The 23,868-nt window shown below is 47.5% G+C and overlaps 2 protein-coding genes across 4 annotated transcripts in view; one reads left to right on the plus strand and one right to left on the minus strand.

Moving 5' to 3' along the window:
* The first annotated feature begins 1,225 nt into the window (after positions 1-1,225).
* Positions 1,226-17,389, plus strand: SDSL (serine dehydratase like). 2 transcript variants are annotated; one of them, XM_087880180.1, is made up of 8 exons: positions 1,226-1,399; positions 3,144-3,366; positions 4,494-4,533; positions 6,376-6,515; positions 8,326-8,414; positions 10,043-10,270; positions 11,430-11,554; positions 12,940-17,389. In XM_087880180.1, the coding sequence occupies exons 2-8, from the start codon at positions 3,196-3,198 to the stop codon at positions 13,131-13,133; spliced, it is 987 nt and encodes a 328-aa protein (XP_087736306.1). In that variant the 5' UTR covers positions 1,226-1,399; positions 3,144-3,195; the 3' UTR covers positions 13,134-17,389. The 2 variants fall into 2 exon arrangements, with proteins under 2 accessions (XP_087736306.1, XP_087736305.1); XM_087880179.1 differs by having other exon boundaries at positions 1,226-3,366.
* Positions 17,374-23,868, minus strand: part of LHX5 (LIM homeobox 5) — a 26,746-nt gene continuing 20,251 nt past the window's right edge. For both annotated transcript variants that reach the window (XM_087880178.1, XM_034406037.3), the window contains exons 4-5: positions 23,321-23,486; positions 17,374-18,845 (exon numbers count right to left, since the gene is read on the minus strand). In XM_087880178.1, the coding sequence (XP_087736304.1) occupies positions 18,487-18,845; positions 23,321-23,486 (525 nt within the window). In that variant the 3' untranslated portion in view covers positions 17,374-18,486. The remainder of the gene's footprint in view (positions 18,846-23,320; positions 23,487-23,868) is intronic.

Below are 23,868 nucleotides of genomic sequence, written 5' to 3' on the forward strand. Positions count from 1 at the left end.
TGCCCTTCCTGATGCCTATGTGGAGTTCACAGCAGATATTTTTGCTTTGCTCTTTGGGGAAAGAAATAGCTGCCACTAGGTAGGATTGAACTCTCCATCTTCCGAGGGGGAGGCAAGCATCTTCACCACTAGGCCACTACACCCTTCATATATGTTCATATGCATATACATATTGATTGATTATGCACCAGTAGTGGTATTCAACCGGTTATATCCGGTTCTGGCAAACTGGTAGCGGCGGTGCAGGGAGGCTCCGCCTACCCGGGCTCATATTTGTGAACTGGTAGCGGAGGTAAGTGAATACCAACCCTGTTATGCACCATCAAGTTGGTGTTAATTCTTAGCAACCGCATATATCCTCTACCATTCCAGATAAAACAGTTGTCCAATCTAGTTTTGAAAACCTCCAGTATTGGGGCACCCATGATTTCTGGTGGCAAGATGTTCCACTGATTGATTGTTCTCACTGTCAGGAAATTCCTCCTTAGTTCTAGGTTGCTTCTCTCCTTGATCAGTTTCGACCCATTGCTTCTTGTTCTACCCTCAGGTGCTTTGGAGAATAAGTCAGCCCCCCTTGCACATATGTGCTAGTCGTTCCAGACTCTAGGGGGCGGTGCTCATCTCCGTTTCAAAGCCGAAGAGCCAGCGCTGTCCGAAGACGTCTCCGTGGTCATGTGGCCGGCATGACTCAACGCCAAAGGCGCACGGAACGCTGTTCCCTTCCCACCAAAGGTGGTCCCTATTTTTCTACTTGCATTTTTTACCTGCTTTCGAACTGCTAGGTTGGCAGAAGCTGGGACAAGTCACGGGAGCTCACCCCGTTTATGCGGCACTCGGGATTCGAACCGCTGAACTGCCGACCCTTCGATCGACAAGCTCAGCGTCTTCGCCTCTGAGCCACCGCGTCCCTTTCTTTGTGACAGCCCCTCCAATATTGGAAGGCTGCTATCGCATCTCCCCTAGTCCTTCTTTTCATAAGAATATTAGACAGTTCTTGGCTCATTAAAATAACCTTCCGTCTCCCACATCATCTTTTCTTTTTTGGGGGCAGGGGGGAAGAAATAAAAATGACCGGAGAGAGAAAAATAAAAGAAGTATGTTAAATGAACTGCCTCCTCTCTGCAAATCCTTGAGAAGGCAACATGTCGTATCAACCCAAGGTTAAAGACTTGGCAGTTCTCAAAGGCATTGGCGAAGGCCTTTCCCAATCTCTTCCTCCCTTTCACACACCACTCCACACCACAAATACACACACACACACACACACACACACAGTCTCACAGCGTCATCATCCTTGGCATTTTTCCGACTCCCTCCTCCGTTCCTAAACTTTGCTCACCCGTTCAGAGTCGTCTTCCTCCGAAGAAGGGAAACAAACAACTCGGCTTGAAGAAACAGAGTAAGGTTTCTTGAGAAGTTCCGAAACCCAGCGAGCATCTGGTGGTGGATGATGGGAAGGTTTGGGGGCATAGAGGGGAAAAACAATTCTCCTGGCTGGAGTTTGATTTCTTGGTTTGGAAGGCATGGGGGGGGCTTTCTCCCCCACATCTCCTCCCCTCCCCATGCCCCCCCCAGGTCCTTGTCTTTTTTCTTCCTTGTATTTCCAGGTGGAGCCGGTAAAAGGCTGATCTTGATAGAGACCTGTTAAAAACCCAAAATGGTTAGAAAAACCATAAAAATTAGGAAATGGCCTCCCTGGGTTTGAATGTATCACTCAAAAAGTCAGAAAATGTGACCTGAATGCAGATGGAGTTTTATAATTCCCAAAGCTGGGTCAAAAATGCTAAGCAGGGATAATTGCTTTTCTGAGATCTTTTCTTACTTTCGTGGACCTAGAATTGATTGGGACATCTTCCTCCCCCTCCTCTCCTTTCCTTTCCTTTCCTTTCCTTTCCTTTCCTTTCCTTTCCTTTCCTTTCCTCTCCTCTCCTCTCCTCTCCTCTCCTCCTCTCCTTCCTACAACTCTCTCCCTCCCTCCTTCCCTCCCTCCCTCATTCACTCTTCTCTTCCTTCCTTCCTTCTTCCCTTCCTCCTTTCTTTTCCTTTCGTACTTCCTTCCTTCCTCTCTCCCTCCCTACAACTCTCTCCTTCCGTCCCTCACTGATTAACTCCTTTTCCTTCCTTCCTTCCTTTCTTCCTTCCCTTCCTCCTTTCTTTTCCTTTCGTACTTCCTTCCTTCCTCTCTCCCTCCCTACAACTCTCTCCTTCCCTCCCTCACTGATTAACTCCTTTTCCTTCCTTCCTTTCTTCCTTCCCTTCCTCCTTTCTTTTCCTTTCGTACTTCCTTCCTTCCTCTCTCCCTCCCTACAACTCTCTCCTTCCGTCCCTCACTGATTAACTCCTTTTCCTTCCTTCCTTCCTTCCTTTCTTCCTTCCTTCCTTTCTCCCTCCCTCCCTCCTTTCCTTTCCTTTCCTCTTTCTTCTCTACCTATCTCTCTCTCCCTCCCTCCCTCCTTCCTCCCTCCCTCCCTTCCTTCTCTCTAACTACCTCTCTCCCTCCCTCCTTCCTTCCCTTCTTTTCCTTCCTTCCTTCCTTCCTTCCTTCCTTCCTTCCTTCCTTCCTTCCTTCCTTCCTTCCTGAATTCCCCCCCCCCACACACACACACCCCAATTCTTTTCTGCCTTCATAACAATAGGATATCCTGACCGGCTCAAGGTTGACTCAGCCTCCTGTCCTTCCGAGGTGGGTAAAATGAGGACCCAGATTGTTGGGGGGGGGGCAAGAGGCTGATTCTGTAAACCGTTTAGAGAGGGCTGCAAGTGCTATCGCTATAATCACATAATAACGCTGGAACACTCCGAACAGACACCTTTGAGATTGAAGATGATTTGAGTTTTGAAGTTTGAGCCTTATTTATTTTATTTTATTTTATTTTATTTGCTAAATTTGTTTGCTGCCAATCTTGCTCTGGGTGCCTGACATCAATAAAACGGTGGGAGGGGGGGGGAATTGAAAATGTAAATATACCAATAGCAAACATGATGCACAATCGTACGATACATTGTGCGCAATATATTATATTATTGTGCACAACCTTAGAAGTAGACGACGGAAAAAGAAGAGCAAAATCACTAACCATTAATTAAGCATTAACCCGAAAGAATGCAGAGGTTTGGATGAACCTCAAACTTCCATCTCCCAGATTTTTTTTCGTAGAATTGAATAGGGAGCTTCTGTTGCCCCCCCCACCCCAAATGGAGACGCTGCCTGACGCGGGTTTCGACAAACCTTTCCACATTGAGACGCCTTTGCTGGAAAGTGTCTCTTTGTCACAAACGGCCGGAACCAAAGTCTACATGAAGTTGGAGAACGTCCAGCCAAGTGGCTCCTTCAAAATCCGAGGCATTGGCTACTTTTGCCAACAGGTGAGTGACTGAGGCAGGACAGGTAAGTTTTTATGGACAACTGGGAATGTTCTGGGCTCTGGTCACAACTTGTGTGTCGCCTGGGAGATTTGCATATTTGCACACTGGCTGCGGTGACACCCCTCAGATCCCTCCTTCGGCCTCCGGGAAACCTGGTTTTAGAAACGTATGTGCTAGTCTTTTTTTCAGACGTGTCCAGGAGTGAAATCCAGCACGTTCTGACAGGTTCTGGAGAACCGGTAGTGGAAATTTTGAGCAGTTCGGAGAACCGGCAAATACCACCTCTGGCTGGCTCCCCCAGTGGGGAGGGAATGGAGGTTTTGCAATATCCTTCTCCAAAGAGTGGGGAGAGAAATGGGGATTTTGCAGTATCCTTTCCCCTGGAGCGGGGTGGGAATGGGGATTTTGCAGTATCCTTTCCCCTGGAGTGGGGTGGGAATGGGGATTTTGCAGTATCCTTTCTCCTGGAGTGGGGTGGGAATGGGGATTTTGCAGTATCCTTCCCCCAGGAGTGGGGACGGAATGGAGATTTTGCAGTATCCTTTCCCCTGGAGTGGGGTGGGAATGGGGATTTTGCAGTATCCTTTCCCCTGGAGTGGAGTGGGAATGGGGATTTTGCAGTATCCTTTCCCCTGGAGTGGGGAGGGAATGGGGATTTTGCAGGATCCTTCCCCCAGGAGTGGGGTGGGAATGGGAATTTTGCAGGATCCTTCCCCTGGAGTAGGGTGGGAAAGGGGATTTTGCAGTATCCTTCCCCTGGAGTGGGGTGTGAATGGAGATTTTGCAGTATTCTTCCCCCGCCATGCCCACCAAGCCATGCCCACAGAACTGGTAGTTTAAAAAAATTGGATTTCACCACTGGACATGTCCCTGAGTCACTGGTTTTTGGGGGTGCCTTTTTGTTTTCAATGGAGAGAGGAGGGGGTGAGAGGAAGTGTGAGAGACTCACCTGCATGCTGGAAACAGGTGAGAGGCAGCTGGAAGAAAGTCAGCACAGGAGTGTGAAGTCACTTCTGGGTTTGGTTGGCACCTCTCCCTAAAGCCCTTCTCGGTTTTTCAAGGACAAATGGAAATGATAGAGAAAAACGAACCAAAAAAAATCTCTTTTTTCTTTTTTTTAATTTCAGATGGCTAAGAAGGGCTGTCAACATCTGGTCTGCTCCTCAGGTAAACAGTTGCTTTGCACATCTGCAACAAAAACCACTGGATGGAATTGACCCGGCTGGTTGCTTTCAAGTCTTCCAGTGTACACAATGGCAGCCTTACACCAAATATTGTCGTATAATACATAACGTTTCTCGTAAACGTGAAAGATGCCGTAATTAATTGATACTCTCTGTCTTGTACATACAGATGGTCCTCTATTTACAACTGTTCACTGTTCAAAGTTACATGTTCCAGAAAAAAAAGGACTTATGACCGTTTTTCACACTTAACGACCGTTGCAGGCATCCCCATGGTCATGCGATCAAAATTCAGGCACTTTGCAACTGAGTCACATTTATGATGGAGAGAGAGAGAGAGAGAGATTAGAGGAGAGAGAGACACACACACAGAGAGAGAGATTAGAGGAGAGAGATTAGAGGAGGGAGAGAGGGAGAGGGAGAGGGGGGAGAGGGAGAGATAGAGAGGGAGAGAGATTAGAGGAGGGAGAGAGACAGACAGAGATTAGAGGAGAGAGAGACAGAGAGAGATTAGAGGAGGGTGAGAGAGAGAGAGATTAGAGAAGTGAGAGAGGGGGGAGAGAGGGAGAGAGAGATATTAGAGGGGAGAGGGAGGAGGGAGAGAGGGGGGAGAGAGGGAGAGAGAGAGATTAGTGGAGAAAGATTAGAGGACGGAGAGAGAGAGAGGGAGAGGGGGGAGAGGGAGAGATAGAGAGGGAGAGAGATTAGAGGAGGGAGAGAGATTAGAGGAGGGAGAGAGACAGACAGAGATTAGAGGAGAGAGAGACAGAGAGAGAGATTAGAGGAGGGTGAGAGAGAGAGATTAGAGAAGCGAGAGAGGGAGGAGAGAAGGAGAGAGAGATATTAGAGGAGAGATATATATTAGAGGAGGGAGGGAGGGCGAGGGCGAGGGGGGAGAGCGGGAGAGATAGAGAGGGAGAGAGATTAGAGGAGAGAGAGATTAGAGGAGGGAGAGAGAGAGATTAGAGGAGAGAGAGGGGGAGAGAGAGAGAGGGAGAGAGAGAGATATTGGGGAATATATATGTATATGTATATATTGGAGAAACAAAACAACCACTTTACATTCGCATGGCACAACATAGAACAAACCCACCAGGAAAAGATTCAGCAGTCCATCTGCATTTGAAAGACAAAGGTCACTCTTTTGAAGACAGCAAAGTCCACATTCTGAACCTTCTGGTTTGTAAGAAGGGTAAAAGAGGCCATGTGTATCAAAACTGAACAGCCATCTCTCAACAGAGGGGGAGGGATACGACACCGCCCATCTCCGGTTCACAACACAGTCCTTTCAGCAGTTCTAAGAAAGCTCCACATCCATTTGCACTCTGATTCAGGTGACCCCCAAATGGCCACAATGGCTCTCAGAGAGTGTGCTAATGACCAGATGACTGCAAAGGATTATACAAATAGTCCTCAATTTACGACGGAGCCCAAAATTCACGTTGTAAGTGGGACATGTGTTAAATGAGTATTGCCCCATCTTACGACCTTCCTTGCCACAGTTGTTAAGGGAGTCCCTGCAGTTGTTAAGTTAGTAACGTGGTCATGGCTAGCTACCCCATAGACTTTGCTTATCAGAAAGTCACAAAAGGCGATCAAATGACCCTGGGAAACTGCAACCGTCATAAGTACGAGTCAGTTGCCAAGCATTTGAATTTTTGATCAGGTGACCCACCATTCACCGAGAACTGAAGAAGCTTCTCGGATGAGAAGCGAAACCTCTTCAGGGAAAAACAAAGGAAGTCCAGTTGCCTCTTGTTCAAGCACTTTTTTGAGATTCCCATAGAAAGCAATTTTCTCTCTCTCTTCCTCCAAAACCTTTTAGGTGGAAATGCCGGTTTGGCTGCAGCCTACGCAGCCAGGGAACTGAGGATGCCGGCGACAATCGTCGTGCCCCGCGGCACCACAGAGTCAACGATAAAAAGGCTCGAGCAGTACGGAGCAAACGTGGAAATTTTCGGGAAGGTAAACATAGGGAAATTAAAATGTTCCAGAATTAAGGAACAGTTTTGGCTCCCTCGGCTAAGAAACGGAGATGGGCACCATGCCTTTGAGTCGGACACAACTGACAGGGAAACCTTTACCTTTTTACAGGAAAGTAGAATTAGTTTACCTGGGCATGTTCTCCATCTGGTCCTTCATTGTTGGGATGTATTTTTCTGCAGCAACCACAGTAGTATTCAGCCAGTAGATGGCAGTGTTTACAAGTCTGGATCTATACTCCGAGGACCACTGGTGGTCCGTGAGAAAATTTCGGCGGTCCGCAGAAAAATGATTTGCATTTTTATATTGCAGTAAATCAGGGGTCCTCAAATTACAGACCCTGGGACAGATACGTGCAATGAACGTTTGTGTTGCTGCAGAGAGTCTCCCCCTTCGGATTTTTTTGTGTGTGTCGGAGGGGGGCAAAAATTCAGACTTGGGATCTGCTTCGGCCTCCTGGTGGGGGGCTTTGGGCGAAGGCTGGAGGGAAGAGCCGCTGGTGGCAAAGAGCCGGAGGGCCTCGTTCCAGTGGGACTGCATCATGGCCTGGAACTGGCTGACCATCTCAGCCCGCTGAGCCTCCAGGTGCCGGTACCTGGCCTTGCACTCCCGCAGGTCTTCCCTCTGCTTGGAAAGCCTATGCTCCTAGTCCTCAGTGAGGTGCTTCTGCTGAGCCTCCTTCTCGGTCAGATCCAATTTGAACTGAGCTGTTTTGCCAACTCTTTCTCATGATGGCTGCTTAGCTCCAACAACTGCTTCCTGTTGGGGCCCTAAGGAGCCTGGGCGGGCAAGTGAGGAGTGGCGGGGAGGGGAGGGGTGAGTAGAGGAGAGACTGTTGAGGTGCCCCTCTACGTGGGTGACATTGAGTTGACCACGCCCACCTAGTCACATGACCACTTAGCCGCGCCCATCCAGCCAGTCATTAGGCAGATCATATTAGTGGTCCGCGGGATTTAAAATTATGAATTTAGTGGTCCCTGAGATCCGAAAGGTTGGGGACCCCTGCTCTATATCAGTGATGGCTAACCTTTTTGCCATCGTGTGCCAAAAGTGGGGGGAGTGCAGGGGAGGTTTTGCGTGTGCACATGCCCATACCCATACTCATAATTCAATGCTCCCCCCCCGTGCATGCGCACACTCCCCCCTGCACTCCCCCCCTGCTTTTGGCACGTGACGGCAAAAGGTTTACTGGTGGGCCCAGTAGGCCTAGTTTTTTGCCCTCCCCAGACTCCAGAGGCTTTCTTGGAGCCTAGGGAGGGCAAAAACGGCCTTCCCCACCCACCCCGGAGGCCGAAAACAGCCTGTTTCCTGACTTCCGGTGTGCGCATGAGCGCTGGAGTTGATCTAGGGAAACACTCGCATGCCCACAGATATGGTTCCGCATGCCACCTGTGGCACACGTGCCATAGGTTCACCGTCACAGCTCTATATGTTGAGTTTCTTTTTTCTTGTTACAGTTAAAACAGTTAAGCAGTAAAGCACATGGTGACTGTACCCTTTGTTTGATCTGTGGTGAGATCTATATCTATCTATCTCTCTATCTCTCTCTATCTCTCTATCTATCTCTCTATCTCTCTCTCTATCTATCTATCTATCTACACACACACACAAACACACACACACACACGATTTCTAACACTTGGTAAGGCTGAGATCAAGATGCTGAGTCCTACCTTTTATGAAGCAGCAGAATCAAAGTTTCATCTTGCTAGGTGGACAAGCGATTTAGGTATTGTCACGTTTTGAATGCTGCTTTCTACTAAATTCAGGTTTTCCTTGTTCATCCTGGCAGGTCTGGGATGATGCCAACAATCGAGCGATGGCGCTAGCTAAGACTGATGGTTGGGTCAATATCCATCCTTTCGACCACCCGCTAGTATGGTAAGAAACCTATGCCAAGATGGCCATTCCCGAATCCCCCATCTCTTTGGGAGGAGGAAGGAATGCAGGCAGTCCTCGACTTACGACCACAATTGAGCCCAACAGTTCCATTGCTAAGCGAGACATTTGTTAAGGGGCCCACGTGACGACCCTTCTGGCCACCGTTGTTAAGTGAATCACAGCAGTTCATAAATTAGTAACACGGTGGTTAAGCGAATCCTGCTTCCCCGCTGACTTTGCCTGGTCGCAAAAGGAGATCATCTGATCCTGGGACACTGCGACCGACATAAATATGAGACCGAGTGTTTAAATTTTGATCATGCGACCATGGGGATGCTGCAACGGTCGTTAAGTGTGAAAAACGGTCCTATGTCCCTTTTTTTCAATGCTGTTGTAAATTTGAACTAAACGAACTGTAGAAAGTTGAGGTTGTACTACAGCAGTGGCTAAAATTGTGGGAACGTTTTGGGGAAAGTGTATTTTTGAGGTTTGATGGCTAATAACACCACTTTTTTTTTTTAATGGAGTTTCAAGATAATCCTATTTCACTGCTGGGATGGCCTGGGAATAGCCCAAACCTTCACCCAATTGAAAATCTATGGAGCTGACTAAAGAACTTGTTAGTCAGAAGTGACCCAGCAATAAAACCCAGTTAATAGAAGCCATCATTCAATCTTGGTTTCACATGAGAACAGCTGCAGAACTCAAAGACTTGGTTCACTCCATGGGAAGACGTTGTAAGGCCGTCATTCATGCTAAAGGTTACCCAATGAAGTATTAACTGACGTGGTGATCATTTCCATATATCTCGTTTTTTCTACGGTGATAATGTTTCTATATCTCGTTTTTCTATGCGTTTCACTTTTCTTCTTTATCCTGTAACTGCTATTCTAATAGCAAACCCTTCATGAAAGTTATTGCGTCACATTCTTGATTCAATGATCTTTCCATTGATATATAATTTTATGGTACTACTCCCCAAAAAACCACAAAAAAAGTGGTGTTATTAGCTAGTTTTAGAAAATACAACTTTTCCCAAAAGCTTCCCACAATTTTGGCCACTATTGTAAGTACAGTATGTATGTCAACTTGAGCTATTTAGAAACTAACGAAGGCGGGATAAAAATCTAATTAATAAATAAATATGACTTAAGGATGGCATCTGCTCTACCCTGGAGCAAGGGTCTCCAACCTTGGCAACTTTAAGCCTGGTGGACTTCAACCCCCAGAATTCCACAGCAAGCAAGGGGTTAATGGTTAGGCAAAGCTGACTGTGGAATTCTGGGAGTTGAAGTCCGATGGCTGTGGAATTCTGGGAGTTGAAGTCCGATGGCTGTGGAATTCTGGGAGTTGAAGTCCGATGGCTGTGGAATTCTGGGAGTTGAAGTTCGCTGACTGTGGAATTCTGGGAGTTGAAGTTTGCTGGCTGTTGAATTCTGGGAGTTGAAGTCCGATGGCTGTGGAATTCTGGGAGTTGAAGTTCGCTGACTGTGGAATTCTGGGCGTTGAAGTCCACCAGGCTTAAAGTTGCCAAGGTTGGAGACCCCTGCCCTGGAGCACACCTTTGGCCCCAACTTTGCAACTTTGGGGAGCTCCTTCAAGGACTTGGGGTTTTACTCTCCTTGCAGGAAAGGACACAGCAGCCTTGTCAAGGAGCTGGAGGGGTCTCTAGTGACCAGACCAGGAGCTATTGTGCTGTCGGTGGGAGGCGGTGGCCTTCTGGCTGGAGTGGTCTCTGGTTTGCAGGAAGTGGGCTGGTCGGACGTCCCCATCATTGCTGTGGAGACCAGAGGAGCTGAAAGTTTTAATGCAGCCATCCAGGCTGGTCAGCTGGTCACTTTGCCCGATATCACCAGGTATGTTGTGGTGTGGAGCTGAACTTCACTGCAAGCTGGTTGAAGAATCCTTCCTTCCTTCCTTCCTTCCTTCCTTCCTTCCTTCCTTCCTTCCTTCCTTCCTTCCCTCTTTTCCTCGCTCCCTTGCTCCCTCCTTCCCTTTCCTTTCTCTCCTTCCTTCCTTCTTTCCTTCTCTTTTCCTCGCTCCCTCGCTCCTTCCCTTTCCTTTCTCTTCTTCCTTCCTTCTCTTTTCCTTGCTCCCTCACTCCTTCCCTTCCCTTCTTCTTTTCTTCCTTCCCTTTTTTTCTTTTCCTTGCTTCCTCCCTCCCTCCCTCCTTCCCTTCCCTTTCTCTTTTTCCTTCCTTCCTTCCCTCCCTCCCTCCCTTCCCCTCCTTCTCTTTTCCTCCCTCCCTCCTTCCCTTCCCTTTCTCGCCTTCCTTCTTTCCTTCCTTCTTTTTCTCCGTGAACTCTACCTTTTGAATCCCATAAAGCAAAAATAGCAAATGCAATAAAATATACCATAATGCAATGTCATAAAACATACAACTCTAGTTGGAAGAGACCTTGGAGGTTTTCTAGTCCAACCCCCTGCTCAGGAAATAGACCCTATACCCTATATTTGGGGTTAGGGTTAGGGTTGGGGGTTAGGGGTAGGGGTAGGAGTAGGGGTAGGGTTAGGGTTAGGGTTAGGGTTAGGGTTAGGGTTAGGGGTAGGGTTAGGGGTAAGGGTAGGGTTGGTTAGGGTTAGGGTTAGGGTTAGGGTTAGGGTTAGGGTAGGGGTTAAGGTTAGGGTGAGGGTTAGGGTTAGGGTTAGGGGTTAGGGGTAGGGTTAGGAGTAGTGGTAGTGGTAGTGGTAGGGGTAGGTGTAGGGTTAGGGTTGGTTAGGGTTAGGGGTTAGGGGTAGGGGTAGGGGTAGGAGTAGGGTTAGGGTTGGTTAGGGTTAGGGTTAGGGTTAGGGTTAGGGGTTAGGGGTAGGGGTAGTGGTAGGGGTAGTGGTAGGGGTAGGGTTAGGGGTTAGGGTTAGGGTTAGGGTTAGGGTTAAGGTTAGGGTTAGGGTTTGGGCTGGGGGAATCATGAAATACATGGTTGAAGAAACTGTGGGGGAATTCCACCCTTCCACCCTTGAACTTTGTGGTTGATCTTCTCTACACCGGCTTTTTTTCCGCTTATCATTCCGCAGCGTGGCCAGGTGCCTTGGGGCTAAGACGGTGGCCCAGAGGGCCTTAGATTGTACCAAGGAATGTCCAATCATCTCTTATGTTCTGGAGGACGTGGAAGCTGTGAAAGCTGTAGAGCAATTTCTGGGTGAGTGTTAGAAGTTGACTTTGAGAGACGGGACTGGAAGGTTGGGTGGATGTTTCCAGTCCTGAAGAGAGACAATCAACTCTAGAGAATTCCTTGGACATCTCCTGTGGTTGACTCCATGAACATGTCCAGACCTTCCTGGATATCACCTGTTTATTTTAACAGATTGATTGATTGATCTGTTTATGCATGGTAGTCTCTTTCCATTCAAGGTTGACTTCTGGCGACCATGGATAGGTAATTTTCTTGGCAAGAGAGTACCAGTGTTTTCCCGAAAATAAGACCTGGTTTTATATGAATTTTTGCTGAAAAAGACACATTAGGGCTTATTTTCTGGTTAGGTCTTATTTTGGAGAAAATACGATACTAAACACATCCATTTGGCTGACAGTCTTAATTGGGGCTTATTTTGGGGGTAGGGCTTATATTACGAGCATCCTGAAAAAAATCATGCTAGGGCTTATTTTCCAGTCTTATTTTCGGGGAAACAGGGTATATGTTGGTTTGTGATCGCCTTTTTCACAATGTCCACAAGAGATTCTCAGTTATCCGGGTCATAGTTGTCCCAAAGGTGCTTTTTTTCCCAAAATGCAACTGGACTTTGTTTTTTTTGTCCTTGAAGACGTTTTGCTTCTCATCCGAGAAGCTTCTTCAGTTCTGCAGAACAACTGAAGAAGCTTCTCGGATGAGAAGCGAAATGACTTCAAGGAGAAAACAAAGCCTCAGTTGCCTTTTGAAAAAAAAAAAAAGAAAAAAAAAACACTTTTGGGAACTTTTTTCAGAATGCATTTGTTGTTCTCCCAGTCTTCTTGGCAAGCCTTCCTACTGCCACCCATCAAAAACTAACCAGGAGTAGACCTCCTTAGACCTTCTGAGATCAGCCAAGGTTTGGCTCAGGGCTGGAGCCACTTAGCTGGTGGGCTGTTGGGGGTTCGCAGGGGTTCGGGAGAACCTCTAGCTAAGATTCTGTGCAGTTCGGAGAACCCCCAAATCCCACTCCTGGCTGGACCCGCCCATCTCTCCCCTCTTAGAGTGAAAAACGGGTCTACTGGAAGGCCGGAAACAGGCCTTCCAGCCTCCAGAGGGCCTCCGGAGCCTGGGGAGGCCGTTTTCGTCTTCCCAGAGGCTCAAGGAAAGCCTCCAGAGCCTGGGGAGGGCAAAAATGCCCCCCCACTGTGGTGCTGGAGGCTGACTAGGTCATGCCCACGCCCACCCAGCAACCAGGCAGAGAACCCCTTGCTAAAATTTTCGAAGCCCACCCCTTCCCCCTTCTTTCTGCTTTTCTGATTGGCTGCCGTTACATGCTATATTGAGGGACCCCCCCCCTCCCCTTTGCTCCCGACTTCTTTAACCCGGCTGTCATTTGCTGCTTGTGTCTTTCTCAGACGATGAACGGATTTTGGTAGACCCTGCTTGTGGTGCCTCGCTGGCTGTTTTATATTCGGGCTACCTACAGAAGCTGCAGAAAGAAGGAAGGCTAAGCAAGACGCTGGAGTCCATCGTCATCATCGTTTGTGGGGGGAGTGGGATCAGTCTGCCGGGTCTCCAGGCTTTGAAGAAACAGCTGGGCATGAAATGAAGTCACGTGTTTCCGGACACACGATTCCCCAAAACCACTCCTCTAGTTAGATGCTTAAACCAGAGCCATTTTGGATGCAGGTAATCTTTGTCTTACGACCACAATTGTGCCCAGCATTTCCGTTGCAAAGCGAGACAGCGGTTATATGACTTTTGCTCCCTTTCTGCAACTGGGTATGTCTAGTCTGATGAAAAGAAGGACTAAGGGGAGACATGATAGCAGCCTTCCAATATCTCAGGGGCTGCCCCAAAGAAGAGGGAGTCGAACTATTCTGCAAAGCACCTGAGGGCAGGACAAGAAGCAATGGACGGAAACTCATCAAGGAGAGAAGCAACCTGGAACTAAGGAGGAATTTCCTGACAGTGAGAAAGTGGAACAGCTTACCTTCAGAAGTTGTGGATGCTCCAACACTGGAAGTTTTTAAGAAGAGGTTTGATAACCATTTGTCTGAAGTGGTGTAGGGTTTCCTGCCTAAGCAGGGGGTTGGACTAGAAGACCTCCAGGATCCCTTCCAACCCTGTCATTCCATTCCATTTCTATTCTTCTAGCCACAAACCCGTTCAGTGAATCACTGCAGCCGTTGAGTTAGCAACAGGGTGGTTACGAAGGAAGGAAGGAAGGATGGAGGGAGGGAGGGAGGAAGGAAGGAAGGAAGGAAGGAAAGAAGGAAGGAAGGACAGAAGGAAGGAAGGAAGGAAAGAAGGAAGGAAGGAAGGATGGATGGAAGGAAGGAAAGAAGAAAGGAAGGATGGAAGGAAGGAAAGAAGGAAGGGAGGGAGAGAGGAAGGGAGGGAGGGTGGAAGGGAGGAAGGAAGGAAGGAAAGAAGGAAGGAAGAAAGGAAAGAAGGAAGGGAAGGAGGGAGGGAGGAAGGAAGGAAAGAAAGAAGGAAGGAAAAAAAGAAGGGAGGGAGGGAGGGAAGATGGAAGGGAGGGAGGGAGGGAGGGAGGGAGGGAGGGAGGAAGGAAAGAAGGAAGGGAAGGAGGGAGGGAGGGAGGGAGGATGGATGGATGGATGGATGGATGGAAGGAAAGAAGAAAGGGAGGATGGAAGGAAAGAAGGAAGGAAGAAAGGAAAGAAGGAAGGGAAGGAGGGAGGGAGGAAGGAAAGAAAGAAGGGCGGGAGGGAAGATGGAAGGGAGGGAGGAAGGAAGGAAGGAAGGAAAGAAGGGAGGGAGGAAGGGAGGAAAGAAGGGAAGGAGGAAGGAAAATAACATGCACAAAACAATCATGTAATATTCATCGGCTTGCTGGATTTATCGTTAAGTAGAGAAAATATTCTTGCCAAAAAAATAAATAAATAAAAGAGGAAAGGCCAGCCACAGTGGCTCAGTAGCCTTGTGCGATACGCGCAGCAAAACGATTAAAAACCTACACAACCCAAATGAGGAAATACCGCCCGGCTGCCCTTCGGTTCTGCAATTTCTCCAAAATAAACTACCAATGCAAACAGAGCTGGCAAGGCCGCCCCTTCTTTCTGCTCGCGTTCCTTGAAAAGAAGAGGCTGTAAAACTCTCAGGATCATTCTTGGCCCTTTCCTCAGCCTTGTGCCCCTATCTGAAATTTATTTATGCATTACGACTCTACGACCGCCATTGAGCCCACCTTTTCCGTTGCAAAGCGAGACAGTGAGATTAAGTGAGCCCTTGTCTCATTTTACGACCTTTCTTGTCCCCCCCGGTCGTTAAGCAAACCGTTGCAGTTATTTCAGTTAGTACCCAGTTGTTAAATGAATCCGGCTTCGCTCATCCGAAGGTCGCACAAGGGAGATCACGCGACCCCGGGGACGCAGCACCCGTCGTAAATACGAGTCAGTGGCCAAGCGTCAGAATTTCGATCACGTGACTATGCGGAGGCCATGACGGTGGTGTGAAAAAATGGTTCCTAAATTGCTTTTTTCAAGGCAGCTGTAACTTCGAACTGTCACTAAACAAACTACTGTTTGGAATTACCTGTATTTAGTAAATTTATTCGCCATCCATAAATTTTATTAAATTTATTAGTTGGCCATAAAGGTAAAGGTTCCGCTCGCACTTATGTGCTAGTCGTTCCTGACTCTAGGGGGCAGTGCTCATCTCCATTTCAAAGCCGAAGAGCCAGCACTGTCCGAAGACGTCTCCGTGGTCATGTGGCCAGCAGGACTCAACGCGAAAGGCGCACGGAACGCTGTTCCCTTCCCACCAAAGGTGGTCCCTATTTTTCTACTTGCATTTTTGACCTGCTTTCGAACTGCTAGGTTGGCAGAAGCTGGGACAAGTCACAGGAGCTCACCCCGTTACGTGGCACCAGGGATTCGAACCGCTGAACTGCCGACCTTTCAATCGACAAGCTCAGTGTCTTAGCCACTGAGCCACCGCGTCCCTCCATAGCACAGGGCGACTGCAAAACGGATAATTAGATACAGGGAAAACTTCCTCCTTGCTCTTAATATCTCCTCTATGGGAGCCTTCTTCAGCAGGCTTATTTAAATTTTGATTTATGTTTCATTCCATTTCTGCTCCGTCTCCCCCCCCCTCTCTCTCCCCCCCCCAGGGCCAACTCCTGCGTTGTTTGCATACGATTATTATTTAGCCCCCATCAATATTTATCCACAGTCGCATTGTTTTGACGGCAATTCTGCACTGCAATTAGCAAGCGCGCCGTCTTAGGTTCACTTATTTGCTACTGTCTGCCTGCATTATTGTCATAATTATTTTTAATTATAACGGTTCTCTCCCGTCGCCGCCACTGCTTTTGGCTGGGGGGGGCCGTAAGAGGATCGCTCGGATGGAGATGCTCAGAACCAACAATGGACGCTTGGGGCCAAGCAGGGAGGTGTGATATTTGGATTGTGGCTGGGTTAGATTACAGGTTACAGATTACAGAATAAACGGAGTTGGAAGGGACCTTGGAGGTCATCTAGTCCAACCCTCTGCCCAAGCAGACCCTACACCATTGCTGACAGATGGCAGTCCAATCTCTTCTTGAAAGCCTCCAGTGATGAAGCTCCGACAACTTCCGAAGGCAACTTCTGTTCCATTGGTTGATTGTTCTCACGGTCAGAAATTTTCTCCTTATTTCCAGGTTGAATCTCTCCTTGATCAGTTTCCATCCATTCTTCCTTGTCTGGCCTTCAGGTGCTTTAGAGAATAGCTTGTCCCCCTCCTCTCTGGGGCAGCCCCTCAAATATTGGAAGACTGCTATCCTGTCTCCCCTGGTCCTTCTCTTCACTAGACTAGCCATGCCCGGTTCCTGCAACTGTTCATCGTATGTTTTAGCCTCCAGGCCCCTCATCATCCTGGTTGCTCTTCTCTGCACTCTTTCTAGAGTCTCAACATCTTTTTTACAGTGTGTAAAATTGGATTAGTTAAATCCGGGATTGGCGATTCCTTTTTGAGCTGGTCATGTTTGATTCGAGAGATCGATCCGGCTGCCGGCCCACTCCTGCAGCTTCAGGCAGCCCATAATTTGCTAGAATAATATTTTTTTGAAAATGCGATGTTTTAGGATCCCAACAGTAGCAAAGATCCCCCGGTTAACGGCTTGCCTTTGGAAGGCGTGGATGCTCCATCACTGGAGGCTTTTAAAAAGAGACTGGATAGCCATTAACTCTACTGGTTGAGCAGAGGTTGAGCAAAGCCTCCAAGGTCCTTTACAACTCTGTTATCCTCCAAAGCACCTGAAGGCAGGACAAGAAGCAATGGGTGGGAACTAATCAAGGAGAGAAGCAGTCTAGATCTTTCATAACACCCCTACATCCGAGGAGTGTCCAACTATGGCAACTTTAAGACTTGTGGACTTCAACTCCCAGAATTCCCCAGCCAGGATGAAAAAAAAAAAATCCCAGGGTCTGCCAGAATTTTTCCAAATCTGACCCAAGATTCTGGTGCTTGCTTTTACATCCTACATCAGAGAGGTGTCCAACCATGGGATCTTTTAAGACTTGTGGACTTCAACTCCCAGAATTCAACTCTCATGGCTGGTTGGGGAATTTTGGGAGTTGAAGTCCGCAAGACTTTAAAGTTGAATCCTTTTATGCTGGTGTGTGACCGTATTAAAGATTTGATTCCGTTTCTTCTTGAATTCAGTCTGGATATTTTCTCAGAGAAATAATAGCCTCAAAAAATGTAAAAAAAAACAACAACCCACAATTGTTATTATTTATGTATGGCTATTTTTGTCATCTCTCATATATCAATTTAGCATGCATTTCCCATTCGTTTCGTTCTTTCCCTGGGGATTCTTGATGTAATAAATAATCAAATAAACACAAAAACATACTTTATTTGTTTCTTCTTTATACAAAATAAAGAAACTAGGAGCAAAAAAACCCTATAATACATCCTCAAACAGCCTCCCAGCAAAATTTGGCGAAAGGGTCCTTAACCATCTTCAAATCATTTGCTTTTCTCTCTCTCTCTCTTTCTCTCTTTTTTTTAAAATGTTTGCTGTTATTGGTCGTCGGGGGGGAAGTGGGGGCGTCGTCTTCCCTCCCCAATAAAAATAAAGAATAATATTAGAATAATATTAATGAATTAATTCAACCCAAAGGAAACCAAGACCCCCTCGCCAATCCGTCTTGAAGGAGTTCTTTGAAGAAGTCCGGCATGTCGTTCCAAGCACCGACCACCAGGGGGCGCCGCGTCACCAACAAAAAACAAAACAAAACCCAAAATCCACTCCGGCTCTTCTTCCCCCTTTTCCAACCCCCACTTCGCCCTGCCATCGCCGTCAATCAAACCAGTTTCCTAATTAAAAGAAATCCTTTCTTTCTTTCTTTCTTTCTTTCTTTCTTTCTTTCTTTCTTTCTTTCTTTCTTTCTTTCTTTCTTTCTTCCTTCCTTCCTTCCTTCCTTCCTTCCTTCCTTCCTTCCTTCTTCCTTTTTTCCTTTGGGGGTCCGAATCCGGAGAAAAACGAAAGCAAAGCGAACCAAATTCCAATTTGCTTTTTGGATGTTTTTTGTGTGTCTGTCTTCTCTCCCCATCTCCCTTTATTTTTATTTAAAAAAAAAAAAAAACACTAAAAATCGAACCCAAGACACTATCCTGGGTGGGTGGGTGAGGGCCAGCGAGGTGGAACGGGGCAAGGGAAGAGAAGCCCCCCTCCCCATTCCTCATCCCCATCCTCCAGTCTGCGAAACGAGGAGCGAATCCAACTTTGGTCCAAAAGAGTTGAGAAAAACTCGGAGGTTGGCAGCTGGCGGCCCCCTCGACGCTCCCTACCCGGGCTTTCCAAGGCGTCTCCACTGGGCCCACTCAGCGGTCCTGGAGCGGCTCCTAGGGAAGCCCCCCCAACTCCGGGTGGGAAGAGGGGCTCGGTCCGAGTTGGGGGCTTAGACGAGAGGTCTGGAGCGCGGCGTCCCCCCTTCCCGGGCGCTCTACCAGACGGCCGCTTCGCTCAACTCCTGGTTGGAATGCGAGAGGGGACCGCTGTACCCCGACATAGGGAAAGGGGGGCTGGGACCCCCACTGAAGACCTCTCCCGGGATGGGATGCAGCGAGCCCGGCAGCCCCGGCTCCGGGCTGGGCGTGTCGGAGTGAGAGATCATATCCGTGTACCTTTGGTTCTCCGAGGTGTGGTGTCCGGCCAAGGGGGCGTCCAGGGGCCCGAGCGGGGTGGAGCCGGCCCCCGAGGTCGGGATGTAGCTGGAGTCGGCCGGCGACTGTGCCTGCGAGGGGGGGCCGTGCGAGAAAAAGTCGTAGTTGCTCCCAGGGCCGTAGTAATCACCTTGGTAATCTGAGGGAGGGGAGAGGGAGAAGAGAAGAGAAGAGAAGAGAAGAGAAGAGAGAGGGGGTGAGTGACGGAAGAGGCTTCCCTGAATTAATTTGCACCCCACGAAAAGGATCTAAGGTGCACCCCACAAAAAGGAATTGAACTGCACCCCACGCATTGATTTACATCCCACAAAAAATTGATATGCACCCCACAAAAAAGAACTGATTTGCACTCCACAAAAAGGAAGTACCGGTAAATTGTATCCCACAAAAAGGAACTGAATTGCATCTGACAAATTGATTTGCAGCCCACGAAAAGGAACTGATTTTCACCCCACAAAAAGGATCTAAGTTGCATCCCATGAAAAGGAACTGAATTGTATAGGACGAATTGATTTGCACCCCACGAAAAGGAACTGAAGTGCATCCCACAAAAAGGACCTAAGTTGCATCCCACAAAAAGGAACTGAATTGCACCCGACGAATTGATTTGCACCCCACGAAAAGGATCTGAATTGCACCCCACAAAAAGGACCTAAATTGCATCCCACGAAAAGCAACCGAGTTGCACCCCCATAAAAAGCAAACCGAGTTGCACCCACGCCACACCTGAAGGAGGGCAGGGGAGGAGGAGAAGCATTATGGGTTTGGAAAGGTGGGAGGGGGAGGGGTGCGCGCGAAAGATCACGAGCCTGGTCGCAGCTTTTGCGTGGAACAAATTGGATTAAAAGGCAGAGCTTTTTAAAACCCCAGGCTTTGCAGTCCATCACGAAGCCCCCATGGCTTATCCCCGGATATGTAGACCCCAGAGTGAGCCCAGTATTACTGCACAGCTGGAGAAGCTGACCCTGACTGAACAGATGTGCGGTTTATTCTCTCCTTGTCTCTCTCTCTCTTTTCTCCCTGTCTCTCTCTCTCCCTGTGTCTCTCTCTGTCTCTCTCTCTTTTTTCTCTCCCCCCCTCTCTCTCCCTCTGTGTCTCTCTCTTTTTCTCTCTTCCCCTCTCTCTTTTTTTTCCAGTCTCTCTCCCTCTCTAGCTCTCTATCTCTCTTTTTCTCTCTCCCTGTCTCTCTCTCTCTCCCCCCCTGTGTCTTTCTCTATCTCTCTCTCTCTTTTTCTCTCTCCCTGTCTGTCTCTCTCTCTCTCCCTCTCTGTGTGTGTCTCTCTCTTTTTTCTCCCTGTCTCTCTCTCTCCCTCTGTGACTTTCTCTCTCTTTCTCTCTCTCTTTCTCTCTCCCTGTCCTCTCTCTCTCTCTCTTTCTCTCCCTCTTTTTTTCTCCCCCCTCTCCCCCCCACAGGTTAAATCCCGTACAGCAAAGTCAGCGAAAAGCATAACCCCCGAAGAACCTTCCCAATTGGCTGCTCTCTGAGCCGCTTTGGACTACAACTCCCATTATCCACACCCACCGGCCTTTACAAGACCATTTGTTTATGGCATTCAGAGCCAACCCTTTACTGAGTAAGTAAAGCCCATTTTCTGAACAGGTGACACAGGTATACCTGCTCCCCTCCCTCGGAATAAACCCCATTGGGTTCTCCAGCACTTCCTTTTGAGTAGACCTTGGGAGACCTGTGCTTTCCGAAAGGATTTCAATTTCCCCTTTTGTGTGTTGTCTCCAAGGAACGGTGCCCCTTTTTAGAGGAATAACCCAGTGACAGAATGGATCTGTTTTTTTCTACTCCTGAATCTCATATCAAATGCAAAGGGGGGGAAGGGGTGCTTGCAGACAAAACAAAACAAAACAAAACAAAACAAAACAAAACAAAACAAAACAAAACAAAACAAAACAAAACAAAACAAAACAAAACAAAACAAAACAAAACAAAACAACAAAACAAAACAAAACAAAACAAAACAAAACCAACCCAACCCAACCCAACAAAACCCAACCCAACCCAACAAAACCCAACACAACCCAACCCAACCCAACCCAACCCAACACAACCCAACAAAACAAAACAAAACAAAACAAAACAAAACAAAACAAAACAAAACAAAACCAACCCAACCCAACCCAACCCAACCCAACCCAACCCAACAAAACCCAACCCAATAAAACCCAACCCAACAAAGCAAAGCAAAGCAAAGCAAAGCAAAGCAAAGCAAAGCAAAGCAAAGCAAAGCAAAGCAAAGCAAAGCAAAGCAAAGCAAAGCAAAGCAAAGCAAAGCAAAGCAAAGCAAAGCAAAGCAAAGCAAAACAAAACAAAACAAAACAAAACCAAACCAAACCAACCCAACAAAACCCAACCCAACAAAACCCAACCCAATAAAACCCAACCCAACCCAACCCAACCCAACCCAACCCAACAAAACCCAACCCAACCCAACCCAACCCAACCCAACCCAACCCAACCCAACCCAACAAAACAAAACAAAACAAAACAAAACAAAACAAAACAAAACAAAACAAAACAAAACAAAACAAAACAAAACAAAACAAAACCAACCCAACCCAACCCAACCCAACCCAACAAAACCCAACCCAATAAAACCCAACCCAACAAAGCAAAGCAAAGCAAAGCAAAGCAAAGCAAAGCAAAGCAAAGCAAAGCAAAGCAAAGCAAAGCAAAGCAAAGCAAAGCAAAGCAAAGCAAAGCAAAGCAAAGCAAAGCAAAGCAAAGCAAAGCAAAGCAAAGCAAAGCAAAGCAAAGCAAAGCAAAACAAAACAAAACAAAACAAAACCAACCCAACAAAACCCAACCCAACAAAACCCAACCCAATAAAACCCAACCCAACCCAACCCAACCCAACCCAACAAAACCCAACCCAACCCAACCCAACCCAACCCAACCCAACCCAACCCAACCCAACCCAACCCAACCCAACCCAACCCAACCCAACCCAACAAAACAAAACAAAACAAAACAAAACAAAACAAAACAAAACAAAACAAAACAAAACAAAACAAAACAAAACACAACACAACACAACACAACACAACATAATACAACCTTGCTGGCTATGCCAGGCCAGCAGGTGCGATTGGACCTGACCTGATCAACCTGTAAGAACACAACCACAAAATTGCCACCCAGTTTTCCTCCAAACGCACAACAGAACAAACCAGGAACATCAAATACATCCAGGGCATTTCTGCCAATCAATCTTCCTTACAGGTTTCAATCAAGTTGAAATGACAGCTTTTGTGCTGCTTGGGCTTAAAAGGCGGGGCTTGGATGGTAGACCCAGGAAACCTGGGGGAGTGGGGTGGGATGTAGGGGAAGGGGGGGAGAGTAGGCAAGAGAGGCGGGGGTTGCTCTCTTCCTACCAGGGCAAAGGAAGAATCTAAGGGCTGGCACAATCAGTGTGAATTGCACTGGTTTTTGTTCGTTTTATTCAAGACAGTCAGACAGGTTCTGCTTTTTGGAAACACAGGTGTGAAAAGACACCCAAGAGGATAAAAATGAAAACCCTGTTCAGGAAGCAAGTTCACACTTAAAATATATGTGCAATTTTCTGCCCCCATTGTATTGCTGTTGCTTTGCAAAAACAATAAACTGAGAAATACACTTTAGTGAACATCTATAACTAAGCACGCACGCTTGTGCACGAACAAATCCCAAGCTCCAGCTATTACCCCTCCAGTTTGCACACTTGTGCACAAGCATATCACTTTAGTGAACATTTATAACCAGGCACGCACACTTGTGCACGAACAGATCCCAAGCTCCAACTATTACCTCTCCAGTTTGCACACTTGTGCACGAGCATACTGCTCCACATAGAAAGGAAATGCATGATATAAAACAATAAAAAATATTTCAAAAATAATAATAATAATAATAATCACAAATTACAACACTCACTCAAAAAATATTGCCTACTCCCCCAACAGCACAGAAACCAGACCAGAGGTTTATCTGTGTATGCATATCAATTGTCACACACACACCATTTAAAAATAAATCCCCTTCTTTCTCTCCCTCTCTCTCCCCGATATAAATAGATAAAGTTATTCTTACACAAACGCAATTATGCATTACCAAAAAAACACCCCACCACTCCCAGCCATGGTGGCTTAGCCAACAAACCACGATGGGAGTGGTTTGGTAGTACAGTGGTCTAAGGCACCCTGTTATTAAGACCAGCTGCCTGCAATTACTGCAGGGTTCGAATCTCGCCAAGGCTCAAGGTTGACTCAGCCTTCCATCCTTTCTAAGGGAGGTAAATTGAGGACCCAGTTTGTGGGGGCAATAAGCTGACTTTGTATAAATATACAAAAGGATGAAGGCTATTGCTTAACGCATTGTAAGCCCGCCCTGAGTCTCCGGAGAAGGGCGGCATATAAATCAAATTTAAAAAAAAAATGGTTAGCCAGAACCAAAACCCTCATATTCTCACGATCTAAAGACCTTTAAGTCCACCTAACAAATATCCTCCTTCCCCGACTCAGGAGTCTAAGCGCAAGGAGAAAACAAGCCAAAGACAAGCATTTCGCCCTTGAAGGAGCACATGCAGACGAAAGAAAGTCCCCTTGGAGGAGAAGAAAGCGTGTTACCTCCGTAGTAACTGTAAGGAGCCGTGCCCAGCATCTCGGATTCATCCAGCCGGCCTCCCAGAGGGCGCATGCGCCGAGGACTCCGGAAAAACGCGTGTCTTCGGGCTCCCAAGGCGCTCAGTTGCTTCATTCTTCGCTCTTTGGAGCGTCGGTTCTGGAACCAAACCTGTTGGAGAGAGTTGGGTGGGGGAGGGGGGAGAGGGTCAGATGAGGGTCTCCCCAAGCAGATGAGCCTTCCTTCCAACCAACCAACCCCACCCATCCCGGTTCCCCCAGGAACATCCCCAAAATGGGATGATGGAGGAAAAGGCTGGTCCTATCCTGAGAAAGCCAATAGAATTGGGGAGAAAAAATGAGAAGGATTCCTTCCTAGAAAGCAACGGGATGCACTGATGATGTTACGGAGCATGGTAGCGAAATGCCTTAAGAAGGAAACTACCTTCTTCTCTTCGTCCTCCACTCTACAAAGCCCGTTCCCTCCTAGCACTGATGATGTTACCTAGTTGGGTGATAAAATGTCTACAAGAAGATAACCAAGCTCAGAGAGC

This window comes from Pantherophis guttatus, chromosome 17 (genome assembly GCF_059756535.1).
Source record: "Pantherophis guttatus breed Tessera chromosome 17, ASM5975653v1, whole genome shotgun sequence".
Lineage (NCBI taxonomy): Eukaryota > Metazoa > Chordata > Lepidosauria > Squamata > Colubridae > Pantherophis > Pantherophis guttatus.

What these genes read in the sequence shown, in the direction of transcription:
- SDSL (XM_087880179.1), top strand. Translation starts at nt 3,118, where the DNA reads ATGAACCTCAAACTTCCATCTCCCAGATTTTTTTTCGTAGAATTGAAT. An exon ending in TTCGACCACCCGCTAGTATG is followed by an intron (nt 8,415 to 10,042) that starts GTAAGAAACCTA and finishes CTCTCCTTGCAG; the next exon opens with GAAAGGACACAGCAGCCTTG. An exon ending in ACTTTGCCCGATATCACCAG is followed by an intron (nt 10,271 to 11,429) that starts GTATGTTGTGGT and finishes ATCATTCCGCAG; the next exon opens with CGTGGCCAGGTGCCTTGGGG.